The 21,065-nt window shown below is 39.5% G+C and overlaps 1 protein-coding gene across 4 annotated transcripts in view; it reads right to left on the bottom strand.

Moving 5' to 3' along the window:
- Positions 1–21,065, bottom strand: part of MAP4K4 (mitogen-activated protein kinase kinase kinase kinase 4) — a 170,351-nt gene that overhangs the window by 27,521 nt on the left and 121,765 nt on the right. For 2 of the 4 annotated variants that reach the window (XM_063126235.1, XM_063126234.1), the window contains exons 12-20: positions 20,635–20,845; positions 13,572–13,733; positions 11,428–11,514; positions 10,549–10,761; positions 6,177–6,338; positions 4,145–4,375; positions 3,257–3,363; positions 1,637–1,788; positions 158–255 (exon numbers count right to left, since the gene is read on the bottom strand). In XM_063126235.1, coding sequence (XP_062982305.1) covers positions 158–255; positions 1,637–1,788; positions 3,257–3,363; positions 4,145–4,375; positions 6,177–6,338; positions 10,549–10,761; positions 11,428–11,514; positions 13,572–13,733; positions 20,635–20,845 — 1,423 coding nt within the window. The remainder of the gene's footprint in view (positions 1–157; positions 256–1,636; positions 1,789–3,256; positions 3,364–4,144; positions 4,376–6,176; positions 6,339–10,548; positions 10,762–11,427; positions 11,515–13,571; positions 13,734–20,634; positions 20,846–21,065) is intronic. The other 2 variants (XM_063126237.1, XM_063126236.1) reach the window with 1 other exon arrangement.

A 21,065-nucleotide genomic window follows, 5' to 3' on the forward strand; every position in this document is an offset into this window, starting at 1 on the left:
AAATTTGATTTTCAACATTTTGCAATATATATATATATATATATATGCAAAAAACAACAACCAACCACCCTTTAAAATTATCAGTTTCACATAACCATCTTTTATACAGCATATCAGACAACACGCGCAGAGGTAACACACAATGGGATAACCTCACCACGGGTTTGCTAGGTCTGAAGGCTTCCTTCTTTTCTTCAGTCTTTTTGGTTGCAGTTTCATTACGTTGTGATGGTGAGCCTTCGGATTTTGACGATGCTATGTAAATGAAGGCCACAAAAGGCAGGGGGGAAATAAGATCAGAGATTCATCGCTAACACACACACACACACACACACACACTGCTTCCAGTAGATGAAAACATCACAAATAAGGGTTGTGATTGCTTTCGCGGTGTTTTAATACAAAAGCAGACATGTTGTTATAAGCTCAACAAAATCCCCACTTCAAACAAAAAACTAAGCTATATTATCTCTTCTTATAATATTGAGGGTATACTAACATTCTTATTTAGGTTAATTCATCAGCTTGATCAAATTTACTCTTTTCAAACCACATTTCCATTCAGGTCCAACTGGGCACAAGCATGTAGATTCTTGCAATTTAAAGTGACTGTTTTTCTTGGTTTACATCTACAATTCATTAAGGCGGCCATCAATAGGTAAAATCCAACCTAAGTCCTACTTAGAGTAGATCCATTGAAATGAAGGGGACTTCAGTTAGTCATGACTAACATAAATCCCATTCATTTCAATGGATCTATTCTAAGTAGGGCTTAGGTTGGATTTTTCCCAATGATCCTTGGGAAGGTTGGATTTTACCCAATGATCCTTGGGAGGGTGCCCCAGAGGCCACACGATAAATTGTTCTCTCCAAAATCGAGAGAGTGAGACCCATCCTTGCGAACTTCCCCACTACGAGCGTGGAAACCTCCACAGCCACAGTTCTCTGACAACCTTGAAGAGAGGGGAAAAGGTGAGTGCTAGAACAGATCAGAGGAAAGATTGGATCCACAGGATTCAAAGCTCGCCTGTTCCTGACATACACAGCCTCCAAACTGGCAGCAAAATTATGCCAGCCATGGAGCTGGTATGCTTAATTTATCTCCCTCTGGAAGCAATGCGGGGGAGGTAAAAAGCATTGCCCCCACCTACCTCACCCACATTCTCCCCTGTTAGTTCAACCCCAGTGGGGCATAGGAAAACACAGTTTGTCTGCCTCAGATTCTCTCTCCCGGCCTTATACCATAGGATTGTTCCATAATTTATCCTCACTGCAATTCCATAAGAGTAGATCTTAAAAGTACCAACTGTGAGAGAGATGGGTTCAAATCCAGGTTTAACAATTAAAGGCAGCATGTAATTATGCTGTTCAAATTTTGCTATCTCATTACTCCTGACCACAGAACAAGTGGGTTCAATTAGAGCCTGACGCAGGTTTTTGATTACTTTCTTTTTGTGATATACAGGTTCATTTTTAAAACCTTTTAAAGAAGAATACCCTCCTTTCAACCCCATTTCAATTCATATATCTAAAATTATTTTAAGTTAGCAGTTAAATGGTTTTTTTTGTTTTTGTTTTTAAAATCGAGATTAATCTGAAGACTCCTAATATTGAAGAGGTTTCTCCCCCCTCTTACATCTCATCCGGAATCTCTCTCCAGATCCACTCTGGGATCCAGGGTGTGACCCAGGTTGTGAACTGGAATTGCTTGAACCAGAGGAGCTTCCACTTCCGGGTCTTGGCACCAGCTTCTCCACTCTTTCCCAGAGCAGACGGGGCTCTATATTGCTATATGAACAAAGAAACATTTTCCAATTAATATTTTACTTTCTTACTTTAACAATGCTTTGGCTACTATATTTTTAGTAGACATTCTTAGCCCTTCTCACTGTATTTTAAACCCTGTTTCATAACCCATATTCTCTTGAATAATCAAACTGAATACCTGAAATTGGGGAGGGGGGATTGAAAGTCCACATACAGTTGTATTTAGACTATTTTAAACTGGAAGTACAATTGCACAAACCCTATGAAAAATAACAGTATCAGGGATTAGGAGCATTAGACACCTGCCGGGGTCCATGCCTGAGTAGGGCGCTCATTTCTAGCCCCTGGATCCTCTTAGTCCTGCTGCTTCCCCCTCTTTATTGTAGCACCTGTTTACCTCCCCTCTTGGAGAGGAGGCTGGATAGAACCACCCTCTTCTGATACAGCATCCATCACACTCCTCACCCACTCGATCAAGGCTCCCTTGGATGCCTTATCCAACGAAAAAGGGTAGAGCTCAAGAGTACCAACAGTTGTCTTACACTACCAAGGATCTTGCTCACATCCTCAGGGTGTACAACTTGAAATCTAACCAATATGCAAGATGCCAGAGGAAAATCATTAGGAACTGGGGCTGTTTAAAAGTCCTAGAACACTAGTAGGCAGGATCATCCAAGTAAGCTGAATGGTGGGAAAGCCAGGACAAATAAAAGGAAGCACTTCTTCACATATCGCATAAACTACGGAATGTGCTATCACAAAATGTAGTAACGGCAATCCATGTGGATGGCTTTAAATGGGGATTAGACAAATGCGTGGAGATTAAGGCTCACCATGTCTCTTAGCCATTATGGCTACATGTTTCCTCCAGTACCATCGGCAGTATGCCCATGCGCACCAACTGCTGGGCGACATGAGTGGGATAGTGCTATTACACTCATGCCCTGCTTGTGGGCTTCCCACAGGCATCTGGTTGGCCACAGTTGGAACAGAACGCTAGACTAGATAGGCCTTTTGTTTGCTCCATCAGGGCTCTTCTTATGTTCTTAAGTAACTGCTACAACTATGAAAGCTATGTCAGAGTGGACATGAGTGATTTTATCCACAAAGTGTCTAAGAATATCGTCACAGCAGAAACCGAGTCATACTTGTCTAACTTATACTTTTCACCCCTTCGAAGAGCTCCACTAGGAGCTAGACAACTCTGCGCAGATGGCAATGTTAGAGGAAAAGTATGATTTCTTTGCTGCAATCATCGCCACTGTATGAGCCATAATGGAAGTTAATACGTATAGAATTGTTTCAGTTTTCCAATGAACATAAGGGTAAATGTGTATAATCATCTAAGATATGAATGTTACAGAATTGATATTTTCTCCTATCATTCTCCAATGGCAAGACCTCAAGACAGAAGGTATGTTCTGCAATGACACCGGCTTCTAATTTGTTTCTCTCAATAATTGATGTGAAAGAACACAACATTACAGACCTTGTGGAGTTCCTTTGACCTGCTTGGTTATTTTGCTGTCCACTATTCTGCAGCGGAGAATCTCTGCGAGATAACACAGGTGATCTTGATGTTGTTCTCACAGGTACCTTAAAAAGGAAGTAAAACCAAGCAGGTAAGATAACACGGCATGGCAAAACTAAGTCTTTGTTTCCATAGGGATGCATTTGGATGTGTAACTAAAACACTGATATTTTTAGCCAAAACATTTCTATTGACTAAGATGTTCATCAACTACACAGCCCATGAGTTCAGTTGGACTGCATCTAAGATGCTGAAAAGAATATAAAGTTTAGTAGGTAGCTAGCATACAAACACATATATAGCCACTCACAGACTACCATGACAGTTTAGAACACAGAACTTTGAAGCAAGGGATGCACTAAGCAAATTGTTGTAAGAGCACAGGAATTTAGAAAATTAAGCTCTAAGGAACCAACAAATGCCTAGTAATGAATCAGTAGAAGGCAGAGACTGGGGGGAAAGCAAGTTATATTTGACAGAAGTAAATCAAGCAAGACAATACAGTTTTTGTTTTTGAGGTCAATAACATCTTAAAATAGCTGATTTAAGGTCTGATCTGCCAATCGCAGAAAAATAACTTTCAGCTATGAATGCTTATTAATGCTTTCTTGACTACTTAAGCTTTGCATAATAAACATTTCATTTTTATACAATAGCCACAGCCCGTAAATATTTTCTAGTATTTAATAAAGGGGGGAATTCCTGTAACAGTGTGAATTTTCAAAAAGGGCAAATTCCTTGCCTAAAGTACTGTTCATTTTACGGGTGTGCATTCACTAGTTAAAAACCTAATACATGCCTTGTTTTTGTTTAAAAGAGTCAAACTTCTGTCTTTCTACTTCTTACCCTTGGAGGCACCTCGTCACTGTCTGATCTAGCCCAAGCCTTTTGGGTGGGGTCAGGTACCTCAGACTTAGAGTCAGAACTCTGACTTAGCACTTCACTGCGTGAAGGTGGATATGGGTCCTGAGAGCGCAGGTGGTGATGTGCAAATTTGGGAGAAGGGTCACTGAAGGAATGGGACCGCGAGACAGGGGAAACATTGTTCTTGAGAGATGCCAGATGGGACCACTGTACCTTACGAAAAAACAAAACATAGAACATTCAATGCGTTCTCTACAACTGGCTTTTTTTCCCAATTAAACACAGAATAAAAACGGCAAGAGGGTTTGGGCAGCAGGATTAGCACAACTTGGATATGATGCAAGGCAAGCATGTGGTGAAATCAATGGGCTTAAAGCAAGGAAGGTGCCCAGAGAACATGAAGGACTGTGAATACAGTATATGGACATTTTGCGAAGCGTACTCTGAACACACAAATTAATGGGGAGGAATGGGGGGGGGGGGGAATCACATCCAGCGGACTTGCTTCAATGTCCAGTCAAGTCCATGCCTTTGTAGGCTTCAAATGGGCTCTACTATAGGTGAAAATTTTCAACAGAAGTATCAAATTGGCAGGTAAAAAAGCGTAGAATTATATTGGCAAAAGTATTAGCTTCAAAGCAATTTACTGGCATCTTCAGATTATGCAGCAAGTTGCTTTTAAGGCATTATGAAAGAATTAAATGGAATGAAAAACAAGACATCCTTTACTTTTCTACAGTCAATATACTTATATATGTGCACACTGGCGCATATATATATGTGTGTGTGTGTGTGTGTGTATAAACATTCACTATGCTGTATAAAATACAATATATGCATGTATATATCACAAGCAATGTATAATATATATGCACATTAGAGACTACACAAAGATGACCACACACTATGGAAGCACAGCAGTATACCCATAGTTAAGATTGAACTCTCCAAGGTAAGTCTTACAATAACCATTCGCTGTCACCCTGTTTGGGGTTATACATCCATCACTTGTTCCCCTAAATGCCTTTTAAAACACGCACGCACACGCACACAGCAGCCTCCATGACCTCAATGAATACTTGAAATAATTAAATGTATGCAGAACTGTAATCTTCTCCAAAATTTGGAATTATACAAACAGCTTTGTGCTTCACCCCCAACTCTTCTTTAAGCTCTGAAGTAGACCACACTTGAAACTCAGACCACGAACAGGTAATCACAGAACTCTAAGCACAGTGAGAAACACATACCACAGCTAGTTATCCGTTTCTTCACTGTGCAAAATTAAATACAGTTCTGTGTGTGTGTGCACATATGCACATGCTCGGGGCAAGTAAACATATTATATCGTCGCATACAGATCTTATTGTGGCAATGAGGTCTCTATTAATTTTGCAGAGTTGGTGGCATCAAATGTTTAGTTGAGAAAGCACCAAACTGTTTGCAATGGGAACCTGGTCATGTACTAGCTATCTAAGACTGTTTTGCAGAAGAACCAAGTCTGCTTGATTGGACAAATTATCAGTAAAAGTGGCCACTGCTGTATTATTTGTATTTTACTATAGGCAGTTTGCTATTAAAGGATTTTCAATGGGTTTTAGGGGAAGCCAGTACTGCAAAGAAACAGGATTCAGAGTTAAATACTGCTGTTCCCCAAAGCTGAACATTAATACATAGCACACCATTCTTGATGTGTGTTAGTCTCTATATGTCCTTTGTAACAATTTACAAAGGTATGCAGTTGAAACCTCATATATTTCTTAACATCCTCTACATGTTTAAGGAAAAACCAAGAGAGAAACGATGAGTTAACTTTTACCAGGATTTAAGAAACAGGTATCTGCAAATACAGTGTTAGCTGTCATAAACAGAAATAACACTTGAAAGTAATTGTGTTTTCCACAATACAGTCATATTTATGTGAGGGTTTATTGTATCTGTTCGCTTCCACAGCCCTCTGTCATTCTCAAACCCCACCCCACATACCTTTCACAAGGACCTTTCCTGCCTTTACCTGTGGTTCCATTGGCTTTTGCAACGAAGGCTGAACAGGCTCGGAATTTCCATTTGAAAAGGACTCTGATCTTGAAGGCACTGGTGGCTCCAACACTTTGCTTGTCTGTTTAGACTGTGCTTCAGGGGAGCTTTGATTATTCTTTCTATATCTATCATCAACCTGAAGGTAAAAAATGAAGTGTGTGAGCTGAACATGTATGGTCACCATTACATCAGAGGGTAAGATTTTCTACGTCTTTTGTAAACCACACAGAGAGCGTTGGCTGTGGGACGGTATAGAAATGTTAACAACAACAACATACAGCTTTAATCAAACTAAAATTTAATCAGACAATACAGAAATGCTATTGGTAGGTGGATCATCTGACTTGGTCTTGAAGGAGGGAGGGGGGTTGCACTTCACCGAGAAGATCAGGACTGGGGGCACTCCTTAATCCCATGCTTCTGTTAGACATGCAGGTTGTATCAGGAGCAAGGGGTGCCTTTTACCAGTTCAGGCTGGTTCATCAACTATTACCCTTCCTGATGAAGTTGGACTTTGCCATGGTCATTGTCTTCCTAGTTACCTCCAGATTAGACTCCCACAACTTGCTCTATGTGTGGTTTCCCTTGAAAAGTGTTCTAAAATTACAACTAGTGCAAAACACGGTGGCCAGGATGTTGAATGAAACCAGATGCTCTGATCATATCACACCTGTTTTGTTTGCTCTGATTAGTTGTTCATTTGTTTCTGGATTCAATTCAAAATGCATGGAACTTAGATGTCTTAAAGACCTTCTTAAATATGTATCTCTCTGCAAGCTCCACTCATCAGAGGCTCTGCTTCAACCATGTGAAGCATGATGGGCAGCTTCCAGGTGTGGGGCTTCTTCCGTAGTGCCTAGGAGGCTTATCAGCATCCCATGACTTTACTGTCTGAGATGGCTTGCAAAAACACAGTTTTTCATCAGATCCAACAGTTAAGCCCAAACTGAACAGTTGTTGCAATTATCCAAGTAGAGCTGCAATACTTTTAATAACTAGTCATACTATTTTCTCCTTGCCAAAAATGAAAGTGATTTAAAAATCACTTGTTTCTTACAGCAGCATCTTTTTTTCATAATGCCCTACTATAGCAGCTTTCAAACTGTGTGGCAGGGAATTCCCTGTGTGGCAGGGAATTCCTGATAAGCCATAAAGCTTATCAGGAATTCTGCAATTACCGTATTTCTTCGATTGTAAGACGCACACTAATTTCAGTACCACCAACAGAAAAAAAGCTTTGATTCTAAGAATAATAATCACACCTGCGATTCTAAGATGCACCCTGTTTTTAGAGATGTTTATATGGGAAAAAAGTGCGTCTTAGAATCGAAGAAATATGGTAGAAGATCAGGAATGGTGAAAAAGCAAAGTATTTGCCCACTTCTGATCTTCCCCTACAATGTACAGATGAAGGATGTGTTCTATTTCTCAATACGTTCAGGGTCAGGGACGCATGTTTAGCAATCCCCTGCAATGTGCAGAGGTTTTGTGGCAGACTTTACCACAGGTCAGAAATACAACTTCTTGACCAACTCCAACATTGAGGGTACGTGAACAAGAGGGCAGAGCTTAAGATCCTACCAGAAGTTTTGATATCATCTTCCACTGATCTAAAAACACTGCAAAATGTGTTTCTTCAAAGGACTACCTGAAAATGTTGTAGTCCTACCTTGTTTGCTTGGGTTGTGAGAAACATGCTAGAAGCTTAGTAAGAAATATGAGTGATATGAATGAGTGAAAATAAAATATTCTCCATCTATCAAAATGTTAGAACTTGTATCTATCTAGTAATATGGGTTGGCAGTAGGTTCAAGATAAACAAAATTAAGTATTTATCGCATTTGTATCCTCCAGGGAGCTCATAGTGGCATTTTTCACAGAATACGTATTAAAACTATACATACATATGTCATTCATTGTCACAGAACATTGTGATGTCCACCTGAGTACAGAGTCAGTAAATATATATCTAACATGAAAGGACTTTTAATAATTATAGGAAAGAATATCTGAAGCTGCCTTATACAGAAAGATCACTGATTCATCAATCTGTGTTGCCAAATGACTCGCCAGTGTCTGGCAGAAATCTTTCCCAAATTAAGGTCTAATAATTTCACATGCCAGTGTAAGTGGTTGAGAAAAGTGGCTGCAATCCATGAGGCTGCCAGTTCAAATCTTACTTTGACCATGGACTTATGGGCCTGCTTCTCACAATCAAACAACTCATGGTTGGTTAACCTGTGAGCAAGCATGTTGGTTACTGTTCATTCATTGCTTCTGCTTTCCATTAATAACCCAGAAACAGGCAACATGGAAACTCTGGCTTGGTTTGTTGTTGGTTAAACTCTGGGTTAATTTACCCTAAACAACCCAGAGTTTCTGGGTTTGGACATCACAAAACACCCAGGAATTCCTGAGTTATTAATGGAAAGCAGAAGAGGAAAGCAGGCGAAAGGCTCACATGCTCCCAAGTCCCCCACCAATTCCTGGGCTAAGAAATTGATTTGTTTCAATCTCTTAAAATTGGAAATCACCTTTAATAACTTGGCAGAAATGTCTTATATAAATGCAGCAAATAAGTAATAGGTGGTGGCTTAAGCAACTATATGTGTGTTAATCTCTGCGCCACCAGCCCATCTGCAATATGAGGACAAACACTGGTTTACCAAATAGGACTGCTGTAAGGATAATGTATGTGAAATGCTTTGAACTCTGAAAGTCTTCTACAAATGTGAAGTATTATTATGATGCTATAGTAGAAACTAACTTACAAAAAACAATAGCTTTTTGAGGTGGGGTTTAGGATTCATGAAACTGCTCTACGAATTTCTGCCAGCATATAAAGCTCATATATATCTTTACTGCTTGTTAGCCAACTAGGCCATTCGCAAACAAATAAAATAGTAGCAAAATAACATATTAACATAATAGCATGTCCATATACCATCTCACCACAATCAGAAAAATAATACAAGATAATAATATAAAACTGATAGTAGGCTCAATTGCAGTACCAGTACTGGCCCGCATGTAATCTCAGAGTAGTAAAATTTGATCCTATATGGCATACAAAAGCTTCCGTACCTCCAGCGCCCGATGTACAAATTTTGCGGTCCTGAACGATATATAATGATCAGAGCCTAATAATAATATCTGAGTTTCATTTTTAGGTGATATGTGGTTGAACCCAGGAATCAGGGGCACAAGGTATCGCTTCCTCAGCTCGATGTACACTGGACACTCAACTAGAAAGTGTGTCATGTCCTCAGTTTGGGGGAAGCCGGCTGGGCAGTCAGCTTTAGCGCATGGATGGGTCCTGTAACGCGCTTTCACTTGCATTAACTGGAGTGAATTTAACCTGCACCGGTAAATAACCATCTCAACTCATGTGAGGTAACAGAAGTTAAGTATAAAGGGGCTTTTCCCGGGGTAGTAATTATACTTTTGTGTATTGTATTGAATGGCTCGCTTTGATGACAGCCAATGATGATTGTATTTCACAATCATACAGTCTTCTTGAGATCTCCTCTTTAGCTCCATCAAACCCTCTTGTAAGGAGATAAACTTGTTAGCAGCCCAATTTGGATACAGAATGGCTCATCTTTTCTGCCCATGAATCTTTCCCCATATCCTCGTGTGTGGCCATAACCAGTGGAGAAACCAACTGGAACAGTATCTTTAGCCAGAAGGAGATTGCTGCTTTTAGAGCTAACGTTTGAACTGAGTGACACGCTGTTTCCAGCCGGACAATATCTTTGGATGTTGATCTGGGGACCCCAAGTGCTCTGGTTAGAAATTTATGTTGCTCAATCGCTAATGGTGTAATATCTGCATGGGCCCATACAGGCGCCCCATACAGGATCTGTGGGAGTAATTTAGCTTTAAACAGTTCTATTAGGGGAGCTCTCATCTTCCCCCCAGGCCCAGCTGCAAAATGGAAGATAGCATTTGCAGTTACATTGGCTGATAAAGCTGTTACTTTTAAGTGCTCAGACCAAGATCCCGAACTCTGGACTGTTATTCCTAAGTATTTGTATTAATTCACCTGGTCGAGCTGGCGGTTGTCAATCTGCCAACGGTATATCTTCCTTTCCCCCAAAAAAACTAAGATTTTCATTTTATCATAATTAATCTGGAGAGTAAAGCTCATAAAAGAGCAAGTAAAAGAGCTTTATCTGAGAAGGGACGAGGTTTTCACCTCCCACTTTTCATTGGTAAAGTGCCCTCCCATGTTTCATGGGAAAACTCCAAAATACACTCTCTTCTGTTCAACAAGATTGGTTATCACTGTGATGGTAATGTTGAAACGAACAAGCCAAGTATCAAAACCTTGGGAAAGCAGTTACCTCCCGGGGTCTTTCAGTAGGCTCATAATGGGGTTTAGGCTCAGGAGTATGATAATTCTGTTTATTCCTTTCCTGCTGTTGCTGCTGCTGCTGCTGTTGCTGCTGCCGCCTGTGGTCATGCTGGAGTGACAGAAGATACGCCTGCTCCTGTTGCAATTGGCGCTGGAGCCTCTCCGCTTGCCGATGTTCTTCCATCTCTCGCCATCTGTATTCCTTTGAGAAAAAAGGTCAGTATTCAAGCTATGGACACCACGCTTATGGAAGGCACTTGCCTATCCCCTCCTGGTGGGTTATACATTTCCTTCTGTTAAAACACAAGCAAGTGTACGAAACATTAAAATTGGACCCAAAGGAGCATGTAGTTGTTTTTCTTGGTAAAAAGATTTATTCTAACTTTAGCAAGATTGGAGACCTATAGGTACAGGGGTATGTTAAAGTTTTTTTAAAAAAACGAAGTCTAGTGTATTGTTGAAAAACAGTGTGGTTTTGGCAGGGAGGGAGGGAGGGGAGGAAGGAGGCAGCAACCTGATATTGATATCCAGTGTTTAATCAAATATATTATTGTCTGCACCCTCGTTATCGGAGAAGGCTAAAGGGCTGTTCAAAATCTTGCCTACCAAACCAGAACTGTTCCAAGTTTTTTTTAAAAGAAAGAAAGAAAGAAAAGAAAACAGAGAAATCTGCTCTTATTGCACTGTGAGATCACAATACAGTATTTTTCACATGTGCCTGCCAGCCCAATGCACTATAGCATGAATAGCTTTTGTTCTAAGCTCTATTGTGCATAAAGTTCAGCTGTGTCCAACTGAGGAAAGCCTGGGACGCCAGCCAGAGAAAGGAATCCTATAGCTACTGAACAAAACAGATACAGTGCGTTACCAGTAACATGGCCTGCTCCTGGAGCAGCTGCTGCTGAAGAATTTCCAAGTGCCGCTGCTCCTCTTCTAGCTGTCGCCTGATATACTCCTGTCACATAGAAATTACCCAGCAATAAAATTGTTCACAACAGCAATGCATCGAAACCACCTGAACAGAACACCAAAAAACCAAACCAACTACCCCACGTCACCTTCAGGTGACAATTCGCTTATGGATTTTGTCAGTCCCTAGTGAACAAGTTAAGAAAACCCTATCATCTAAAGTAATGGCTGAAAAATATTCCCTTTCAGACTAAAATGGGGGTGGGGGTGGGGGGTTGTCGGAAGGAGGAAGTTCACAGCTTGTCTGATGAATTTTGAAAATGTTTTTTTTAAAAACAAAACAAAAAACAAGCAAATGTATTTTTAAAACAAGTTGAGAGTTAAAACACAGCAAATCTTATCAACTCAGCCAACACAAAGTCACATGCAATTTTTAATTAAAATAATTAGTTTTAGGCACTGTGTGATGAACCGTTAGCAACAGCTAGAGCCAGGCTTAGTTAAGGCATCCCTTTTGCAAGCTTCCCAACAGAGAACCTCTGTCAAACACAACTCTAACCTCAACTATAGATTTATCCTCATCTCCATCAACAAAGCAGACAATGCCAATCTTACTGAAGTATGCGGTGGTTATGACAAAACACAAAACAAACATCCACTAGAGAACGGATATAAGACCAAATGCATCTTCATCTGGAAAACGAAGTCTACAGTTCAGAAGTTAAAAACAAATATATTTACTCACTGCTTCATCTGGCCCACTAAGCCAAGTCTTATTATGCAGCACCATATCCAAAGCTAGGAATATCCTACCATGCAAATTAATGAATGTAGGTAATATAAACACATGCGCTCAAACACACAAGAGAGACAGTGTATGCAAAAGGAATTAATGATTCAGTGCAATGGTAAAATGGGAGCTACTTGAAATCTTATGAAAGGAAATTAAGATGTATACTAGCTTGTTATATGTACCCCTGCAAACCCAGAGTTTACGTGAAGTGAAGAGGGATGAATAACTTCTTAAATCAGCCATAGGGATAGAGTTTAATGAATGCTGTTTCAGTTGACATTGTATTTTTGGGATGTTCTTGGCCTAATGCAGCTCCAGTTGCATGCAACTTGTAATGTGGAGCATCATCTACAGTACATCAAAATCCCATTCAAGGGGACCCAGATGAGTGCTGCAATGGGGATGTATATCTGGGTCTGCTGCACACACAGAAGGTTTCTTCTGTAGGCAGATTTCCTTCACTGGGCTGGGCCAATTAACGGCATTTTAATAAGGACAATGTGAGATACACAGTATCTAACACAAAGATAGAAGTATCAAATATTTATGCCATTATATGGTCTGATGGGTTCAGTTATATATACAGAGAAGAAAAACATATTACACTCAAAGTATGATAAACTACAGTAGCATGCATTGAACTTTCTGGATATAAATTTCAGATTCACTTATGTGACAACATACACTGAGCATTGTTTTCCTAGAACTGACATCTATGAATACCTTATTTTGTACTGTATATAAAATTGTAATTTTTTTTTAAACAGAGAAGATTCATGCATAAGACTGATGGAGTAACAATTCTGAAAGTAGGCCCGCATTTTAGAATGCATAGCTATAAAATACGCACAGTCCGAATTGTCATTTCAAAATTTTAACAGCACAAAACGTAGGGTTAATTTCACCTAAGCGTAACCAAAGTAAAGAAAATTCATCTACTACGCCAACTTCCATACTGTGGCCTTGTGTAAGAAGTCTCCAGACATGTGATAGCTAGTCACAAAGCAAGAGAGGAAACATTAAATGTTATGCTCTAATTGGCCGGCCTTCTTTGGGTTTCCGTTACACCATCAAATATTTACTTTATTTCTGAAGCCATTCTGTGCTGCATATTTAAGAAATAATTTTATATGCAGTCTGCATGCCACTTAAGCCTCTAACTGCTGTACACATTCTTATATTTAAACAAGTGAGCCATTAGAGGCTTCCTAACGCTGTTATTCAATAATTTTTTCTACTCAGAGGGAGGGGAGAGGGGGTGGGAGGGAGAGAAAACCCCACTTAATTCATTTCCATTGTTTCAGACTTACCTGCTCTCTCTCCACTCTCCTCTTTTCTTCCTCTGCCCTCCTCCTCTCTTCTTCTTCCTTTCGTCTCTTTTCCATTTCCTCCAATCGCTTCTTTTCTTCCTGTTCTCTCCTCCTTTGTTCTCGCTCTTGCTGTCTCCGAGCTTCTCGTTCTCTTCTCTGTTGCTGCATTTTTTTAAAAAAAATATGTAAGTAAGTTTCTTCCTTTACCAGCCCCCAGAACCTGTGGCCCTCCAGTTGTTGTTGGAGTTCAACTTCTACGAGGCTTCAGGCAGCATGGCCAATAGTCAGGGATGATGGGAGCTGTAGTGACACAGAGTGTTTACTCCCATGACCCAAAACAAAACTTTCTGTTGTATCAAGTTAAGATACTTGTGAACTTGAAGAGTATTTAGAAATAGGCTTCTACAATGAGAATCCCTAATGTTTTAATGACTGGCAATATTATAATGGAAGCCACTGGCAACACACGGATTATCCAAATTGCATATGGATCAAAACCAAATGCCACCAGAACGGTGTGCTGTTGGTGCAGAAGCAGAGTATGTGATTAAAGTGGATCAGATGGTGAGCAGTCCACAAATGTTACTGGTGAAGTGGAGGGTCATGACCACACAATGATTTCAGGATCTTCCACGTGGCATCTAAAGCAAGAATTGGGAATAAGCCATTTGTAAGATCATGGATTCTGGAGTTAAGAGAATTCAGGGAAAATAAAGCAAACGGAAATAAGTACTTCCTCAGTACTTTAGTTTGTAAACTAAAATAGAACCCACCATTTTGTTCTTACATCATCTCCTTTAGCAGTGAAGGTATTTTATCACAGAGACTTGAGTAAATATTTCCCAAGGAAACAAACAAGCTTTTGAAAGTGGGGAGGTACACTGGCACCAACACTATCATCTTTTCAGAGCCAGATAAAGACCTTTTTCTTATATATACTCTCTATATATTTAATGATATATGATGGGCATCTTTGGTCTAATCTACACCAAGAAGTATACTGCACACTATGAAAAGGGTATGAAAGCGGTATATAAAATGCAGGAGCCACACCAAGGAGGATATAGCACTATGAAAGTGCTATATAGTATGTGTCAATGGGCCCCAACGGTTGTCAGTACACTTCAAATACTGCTATAAAGCAGTAGTGTGGCTCCTGCCTTTTATATACTGCTTTCATACCGCTATATCCTGCTTGGTGTAGATTAGGCCAAAGTCTGCTGTTTTGAACCAGGCCTATTAGAGGAAATGTTGTTTACTTAGAATTGTTTTTAGTGTCTATATTGCTTTAATTTTTTAATGTATTTTTTTGCTAAAAAAATTAGACTGCTTTTATCATGTTGAATTTTTGAATGCTGATATAGCTTTAATAGATTGCTGTAAACTGCCCAGAGAGCTCCAGCTATAGGGAGTTATAGAAATGAAAATTATTATTAATCAATAATAATAATAATAATAATAATAATAATAATAATAATAATATAGCCCAGAGTGAAGCCCAGAGTGAATATAGCCCAGAGCTTCAAAGGGCTCTGCTTCCTAATGAATGGAGTGAAGAGCATCCAATGTTCTGGACCACTGAAGGATGACAAGATGAGAACAAACTTTATTATTATTCAGGCCTGAAGTGACCATTTACAGGGAATGATGCCATGAGAGCATTAGTGTTGTTGCTGTTGTTTTGTTTTTTAACGAAATCTTAAGATGACAAATCTAGAAGGGCATGTGCCAAAGGCCCCGATAGTTATATTCAGTGCTCAGCTCTCAAGTTGCTTACCTGTTCATTAGCTATTTTTGTGCTCTCTAATGTGTATGGTCATGAAAACATTATTTCCCCTGTCATTAGTTCATGTGTAGAATCTGGTACACTCAAAACTTTTGAAAAGAACATATATTTACCAGCTCAAACTTTTATCTCTTTTAAAAATAAACATCATGCATGTGTGTCAGTGAAAGATGACATGGAACATGACCAATTTTTCTCTCTGCATTTTGAATGCTATTCCCTCCATAATCTGATTCTGCAAACCTAAATTTCCTGAAATCCATCAACAAGAACAATTCTCTCCTCCAAATCTAGATTTTGCCTATCCATATTTCTAGCACTATTAATAGATCTCTACAAGGATATATAAAAACTGGAAGCATAGCTGTGTCAGTTTGAAATAGTAGTTCAGAAAGATGATAAATGACCTGTCGGTGCCTGCATTTATTTAACTAAGAACCTTTATCACATTCTTCAGGTAGCAACTACCCAAAAGAGCTAATAAATATCAAACCAAAACACACAAACAATAAAGGACAACATGAAACAAACACAAAACTCAAGCAGATGCATATATAAAAAGCATACTAATACATTGTGCAAATAAATTGTGAGATTGGAAACTCCATTTAAGTTCTTTAACCATTCTTTTTCATACTGTAAATACTTTTCATACTTCCTATAGGTTGCCATCAGATTTTGAAGATAACTTCCATTATGTGGGCTGTACCCATGCAAATATTCAGTTAAATGTTGTATATACAAAATGCTTGTATATGTTGCATATATATACTCTCAAAGCAGCCTGATGCAGTCCCTAGCTAGTGTGGCTTATTGCCTAACTTCCATACCCAACATGATACTTCCATTGCATGCAAGGGCTGCATTCAGACATCACATTAAGTTTAGCCTGATGCAAACAACCTGGGTCAAACCTTGGGTCCACACGCTCCCCTTCATGCGTCTTTGGAAGATTTCACTTTTATTGTACAGTAATCCTAGTTTGCCATACCAACTAAACCCAACATGCATAATCGTAACTACAGTTAGTGGAATCAAGGCAATTTCTGTTGTTTACAAAGCTGATTTGTTTCCACTAAACACAGTTAAAGATTAACCAGAATTTTCAGTTTACACACACTAAACTGTGGTTAACATAAAATGGATGGTTCCAATCTCCTTCTCATGGTTACACTGGAAGGGGAGGAGCAAAGCCTGAAGCTTGCTGTAGTTTATTCCCATAATGTTAAAACTACTGTTTGGCGTCATGTCTGACTGTGGCCATTGTCAATGATGGAATAGACTTTTAGAAGCCTGATGAAAACAAATGACATTTGATTGCTCCTTAGTTGCATTTTAAGACATGTCGCACTACATAGGCTCGATAACTATGTATTAATTTCAACAAGTCTTTAAATAGTTAAATAATATCTAAATTACTGAGCACAGTCCAATAAATTTGAGTTGTAAGTCCCATAATGTATGTCCCAATGAGAGACATACATTACGGGGGGACGTGGGAGAGGGCTTTCTCTGTTGTGGCACACCGCTTGTGGAATACTCTAGAGGCCTGACTGGTGCCGACACTGGCTTCATTTCAGCACCAACTTAAAACATGGGTTTTTATCAAAGCCTTCAAGGGCTAAATTCTCCATGGTTACATATAGTTTTAATTGTTTTTAATTGTTTTATTGCTTATAAAACATTTCTACCAGTTTTAATTTAATTATTTAATACGTTTTTAGCTCTGCAAATTATTTATGTTTATATTGTTCTGATTTTATCTGTACGCAGCTCTGAGTTTCCAGTGATAATAGGGTGGGATACAAATGTTTTAATAAACAAATAAGCAAACAAGTAAATAAATAAATATAAATTCCATTGCTTTCAATGGGACATAGCTGGAGATCTATGTTAAAATAAAGTTTTATTCAAAGACTAAAGTTATTATTAAAATTAAGGCTGTGCACAGCTCCTCGCCTCGCCTCGGAGGCCTTTTGGAGGATCCGAAATAGCCCCGATTAGACTTGAGCCACCTTGGGGCTTGACCACCTCGCTTCAGCACCAAAGTCGAAGCAAGATTCAGGTTCCCCCAAGGCAGTTCGGCCTTTGCAGGGTTCTTGTGTGCCAACCACCCAGTGGGCAACCCAGGAAAGCTGGAGCAAGGCCAACTGGTAGTCCATTGGACTACTGACTCCCTACCTGATTCCCTGACTCACTCAATACTGGAAATACAGGATCTTGTTTATTTAGATGTAATACTCTTATCTATACTGGGGTGCCGGGGGGTGGGCGACGGAGGGAGAGAAACACCAAGGCTCACCAACGTTTTCACTTTTGGTATAATTTGGAGGACAAGTTAATACGCCCCAAATAACAAGGACGTTGCACATTAAAAATGTATTGCCCAATGCTTATAGATTAATTTTTATAACCATCTGAAAATGCAAGATGTGCAAAATAAAAAAGACAACTAGGGTGGGAAATTTGTTCAGCAGAATGGACCACCCTTGAAACATTATAAATTGGAGGGCGGCAGCTAACCTTTCTATTAACCAATTGGGCATTAATGTAACTGAAATACCATTCACTTGTACATGCTGGATGCCAAGCTACAGCAAGTGGATACAATTTACTTATTTTTCCAATTAAAGAAACTGACTTGAGTTAGCTTCTCAAACAATTAAATGCATTTATAAATAATGCATTTCTTAAGAAACTTAAAATTATTCCAGTTTAGTAGGCAGTCATTTCTTTCTACCTGTATTCTGAGGCATGGGTGCAGGTTTTAAAGTCAATGTCCACCACCATTAAGACTAGAATTTTACAAATCTGAATTGTAGTAATATTTTAAAACTTCTAACAACTGCTAAGGGCTTGGAAGCAGTGCTCATCGCTGCCATAAATTAATGCCATCTGACTCTTTCAGTAAAGGACCCATTTCTCTCTCTGCTAGCTATGTGTTTCGAGTTCCATCTAGCTACAAGGCACTGGTGCTGCTTTAAAAAAGAGTAGCACCAAGCTTGTGGAGTATGTATTTAGTGCTCTGAAGGTTTCCGTTACTCTGGAAGAGCCTTGGGGAATGCATAAGCTTGTTCACTACTTTGTGACATATTAGTTGTTCCCAATAAAGGTGGATCCAATAACTGAACCCTTATGTGGATCCTAAGGGATGGGTTGCTACAAACATATTGCAAATGTACTGCAGCTTTAAACTCTTCTTTAAATGCTTCTCTCTTTTCTGCATCTATTCCCAATACAAGTCTGCGACCATCTCTGTCAAGTCCATCTAGGATGTGTGCCAGTATTGGGGCGGGGGAGCACATATTTTTATAGCGCTGGCAATACATTCCCAGAAGCTACTTTAATGTATAAAACATTCCTTAATTCCAAACTGAAAACATCAATTGGAAAATACCATACCCCCCCCCTTAAATCTACTATCCAAAACAGACAATCTAGAGCTTAGCCCACTGAAGAAGGTACTAAAAGGGATTTCAAATCTTGAAAAGCATTTCATTTAACTTCCTTTGCTTTGCTTTCTTAAACATCTCTTTGCAATAGATAAGGTGATTTAAGGACACAGTCCTCACATACTTTCACTGTTTTTTATTTGTTTCCTTGTGTCTTGGATCCAAACTAAATGTTACTTTTAATACTATTGGTGCCAATGAAAGCTTTTTTTATTATTCCTAATTGCCATACAAAGGGGCTGTATTTAGGAGGGGGTTACAGCTGTGGAGGGAATGATTAAACATGGACTGGGGGGTCTAATCTATGTTGTGGTCCCTATGCTTATTTTGAAATAAGCAAGAAACAGAAATAGTTGCACACTATCTATGTTACCCTTACCCAACATTCTTCTAAGACTAAAAGCCAAAGAAGACATTACTTCAAAGATGGAGTTCATTTAAGCAGAAGGAGGTGATCCAGATTAGGCTTTAACCCTTCCCCCCAAATGTGGACCCCCAAGATCTAGGGCCTACCCCATTTTCGAAACTCCCCTTTTACTACAAATGGGAGTTCTGAAAATGGGATGGACCCCAGATCACCCTTAAAACCACTTTGGGGAGAGGTGGAACGGGAGGGGAGATCCCCCCCCCCAGGGTAAATCCCGCACTTTAAAACTTAAGGATAACTTTGCTAAGGTCCGCTATGACCCCCTTCCTCCTCCGTATCTGTCAGCGGTCGAATGCTTTCAAATTAGTATATATGCAGCCCTGTCTTGTCAATTACCCTGCATGTTTCCTAGCACACCTTGTTCCATTTGACAGCTGAAACATACAAGGCAATAGACAAGGCTATATGTGGTTTGACAGACACAACTGCACACCTCTGCAATTGTGAAAAAACAACTCAAAAAAGAGGGAAAAAGAAGACAAAAATTACAAAAACATTTGGACACATTCCTGGGGCTGAAATCATCATCATCATCTTGACCCCGTTTTGCACAAATGTTGGTGCACTAAAAATTTTTTTTTTTAAAAAAAACCTCCGAATATGACCAAGGTCACAATCAGAGCAGGCAGGGGAATTTGGAGCCAATTGGGGGACCGAGGGGGAAGAAGGGTGTGAACAACCCACAGTAAGCCTGATCATCTGCCGGGCTCACCATGGGTTGTTCCACTGACAACTCACGCTGCATCACTTATTTTGCAGGGTTTGTTGTCCTGTTGTGTGAACTCTCCCAATCAATGTGTATGTAAGACATTCTAGAAGAACACTGTCTGTCTCATGAGACAGGAAGAAAGCAAACAATTTAAGGAAGCCACTCAAGCATACTGTAAACACTAGAAATGTGAATGATTACCTATTCTTTTTCAAGACTAGAGTCGGATGAAAACAGTATTGACAATTTAAAAAGGTGAAACCATACTACTAGAGATCAAACGGTGAACAATCCAGCAGACAAATGGTTTGCTACTTTGGGCAATTTCAGCCTAGGATGATTTTTTATTACTTTTACCAGGATATATGGTCCTACTGCCACCAAGCTTTAGTGCTAAATTCAACCATTTCAAATATAGAAAGGAACTTGCAAAAACAAGCCACTAAAGCATCTTCTTCGTATTAGTTATTCTTAATACCTAGACCTATTGCCTCAATGGAAGGATGCTGGCATTACAAATGCTGGGCAGCAGGTGCTGAATTTGGAAGGATGAACTGCTTATGGATACTTCAAAGATTTAGGAGCTGTAAATGTGAAAAATCTCAGGCAAGGATTTATATTCCTCTGGCCCTTTCACCGAAGTCAAAAACAAATACAGAAAAAAACCCAGCCTGTTGGCCTGTTTCTACCTCTTCCAGCCTCCTCCTTTGCTCTTTCTGCTGTTCAATGCGTTTCTGTCTCTCTGCCAGCAGCTGCCTCTTGTATTCCTCTTGCTCTCGTAGCTGCTGTTCCTGTAGCAGCTGTTGTCTCCGAAGAGCCTCAGAACGTTCCTTGTTTTCCTGCTGCAATCTCAGGAAATCACGTCTGAGGGTAGATTCTCCAGGCACATTAACAATAGAACTGTGAGAAGGGAAAACATTATTAAAACCCAAACATAAGCGACGAGGTAAATAACAGAGTACATAGTGAACTTCTTCATTTTACCTCTTTGTTTTCTCCAAGACCACTGAAAAGATACAGTTACAAGGGTGGGGGAATGAGCAGAAATCAGAAGTTAATTTAGTCTAGAATTATGAAGAGAAAAGTCAATGTTTCTTTTAAGTTTAAAGAAAAGTTATTA

The sequence above is a fragment of the Elgaria multicarinata genome, chromosome 5 (assembly GCF_023053635.1).
Source record: "Elgaria multicarinata webbii isolate HBS135686 ecotype San Diego chromosome 5, rElgMul1.1.pri, whole genome shotgun sequence".
In the NCBI taxonomy this organism is placed as follows: Eukaryota; Metazoa; Chordata; class Lepidosauria; order Squamata; family Anguidae; genus Elgaria; species Elgaria multicarinata.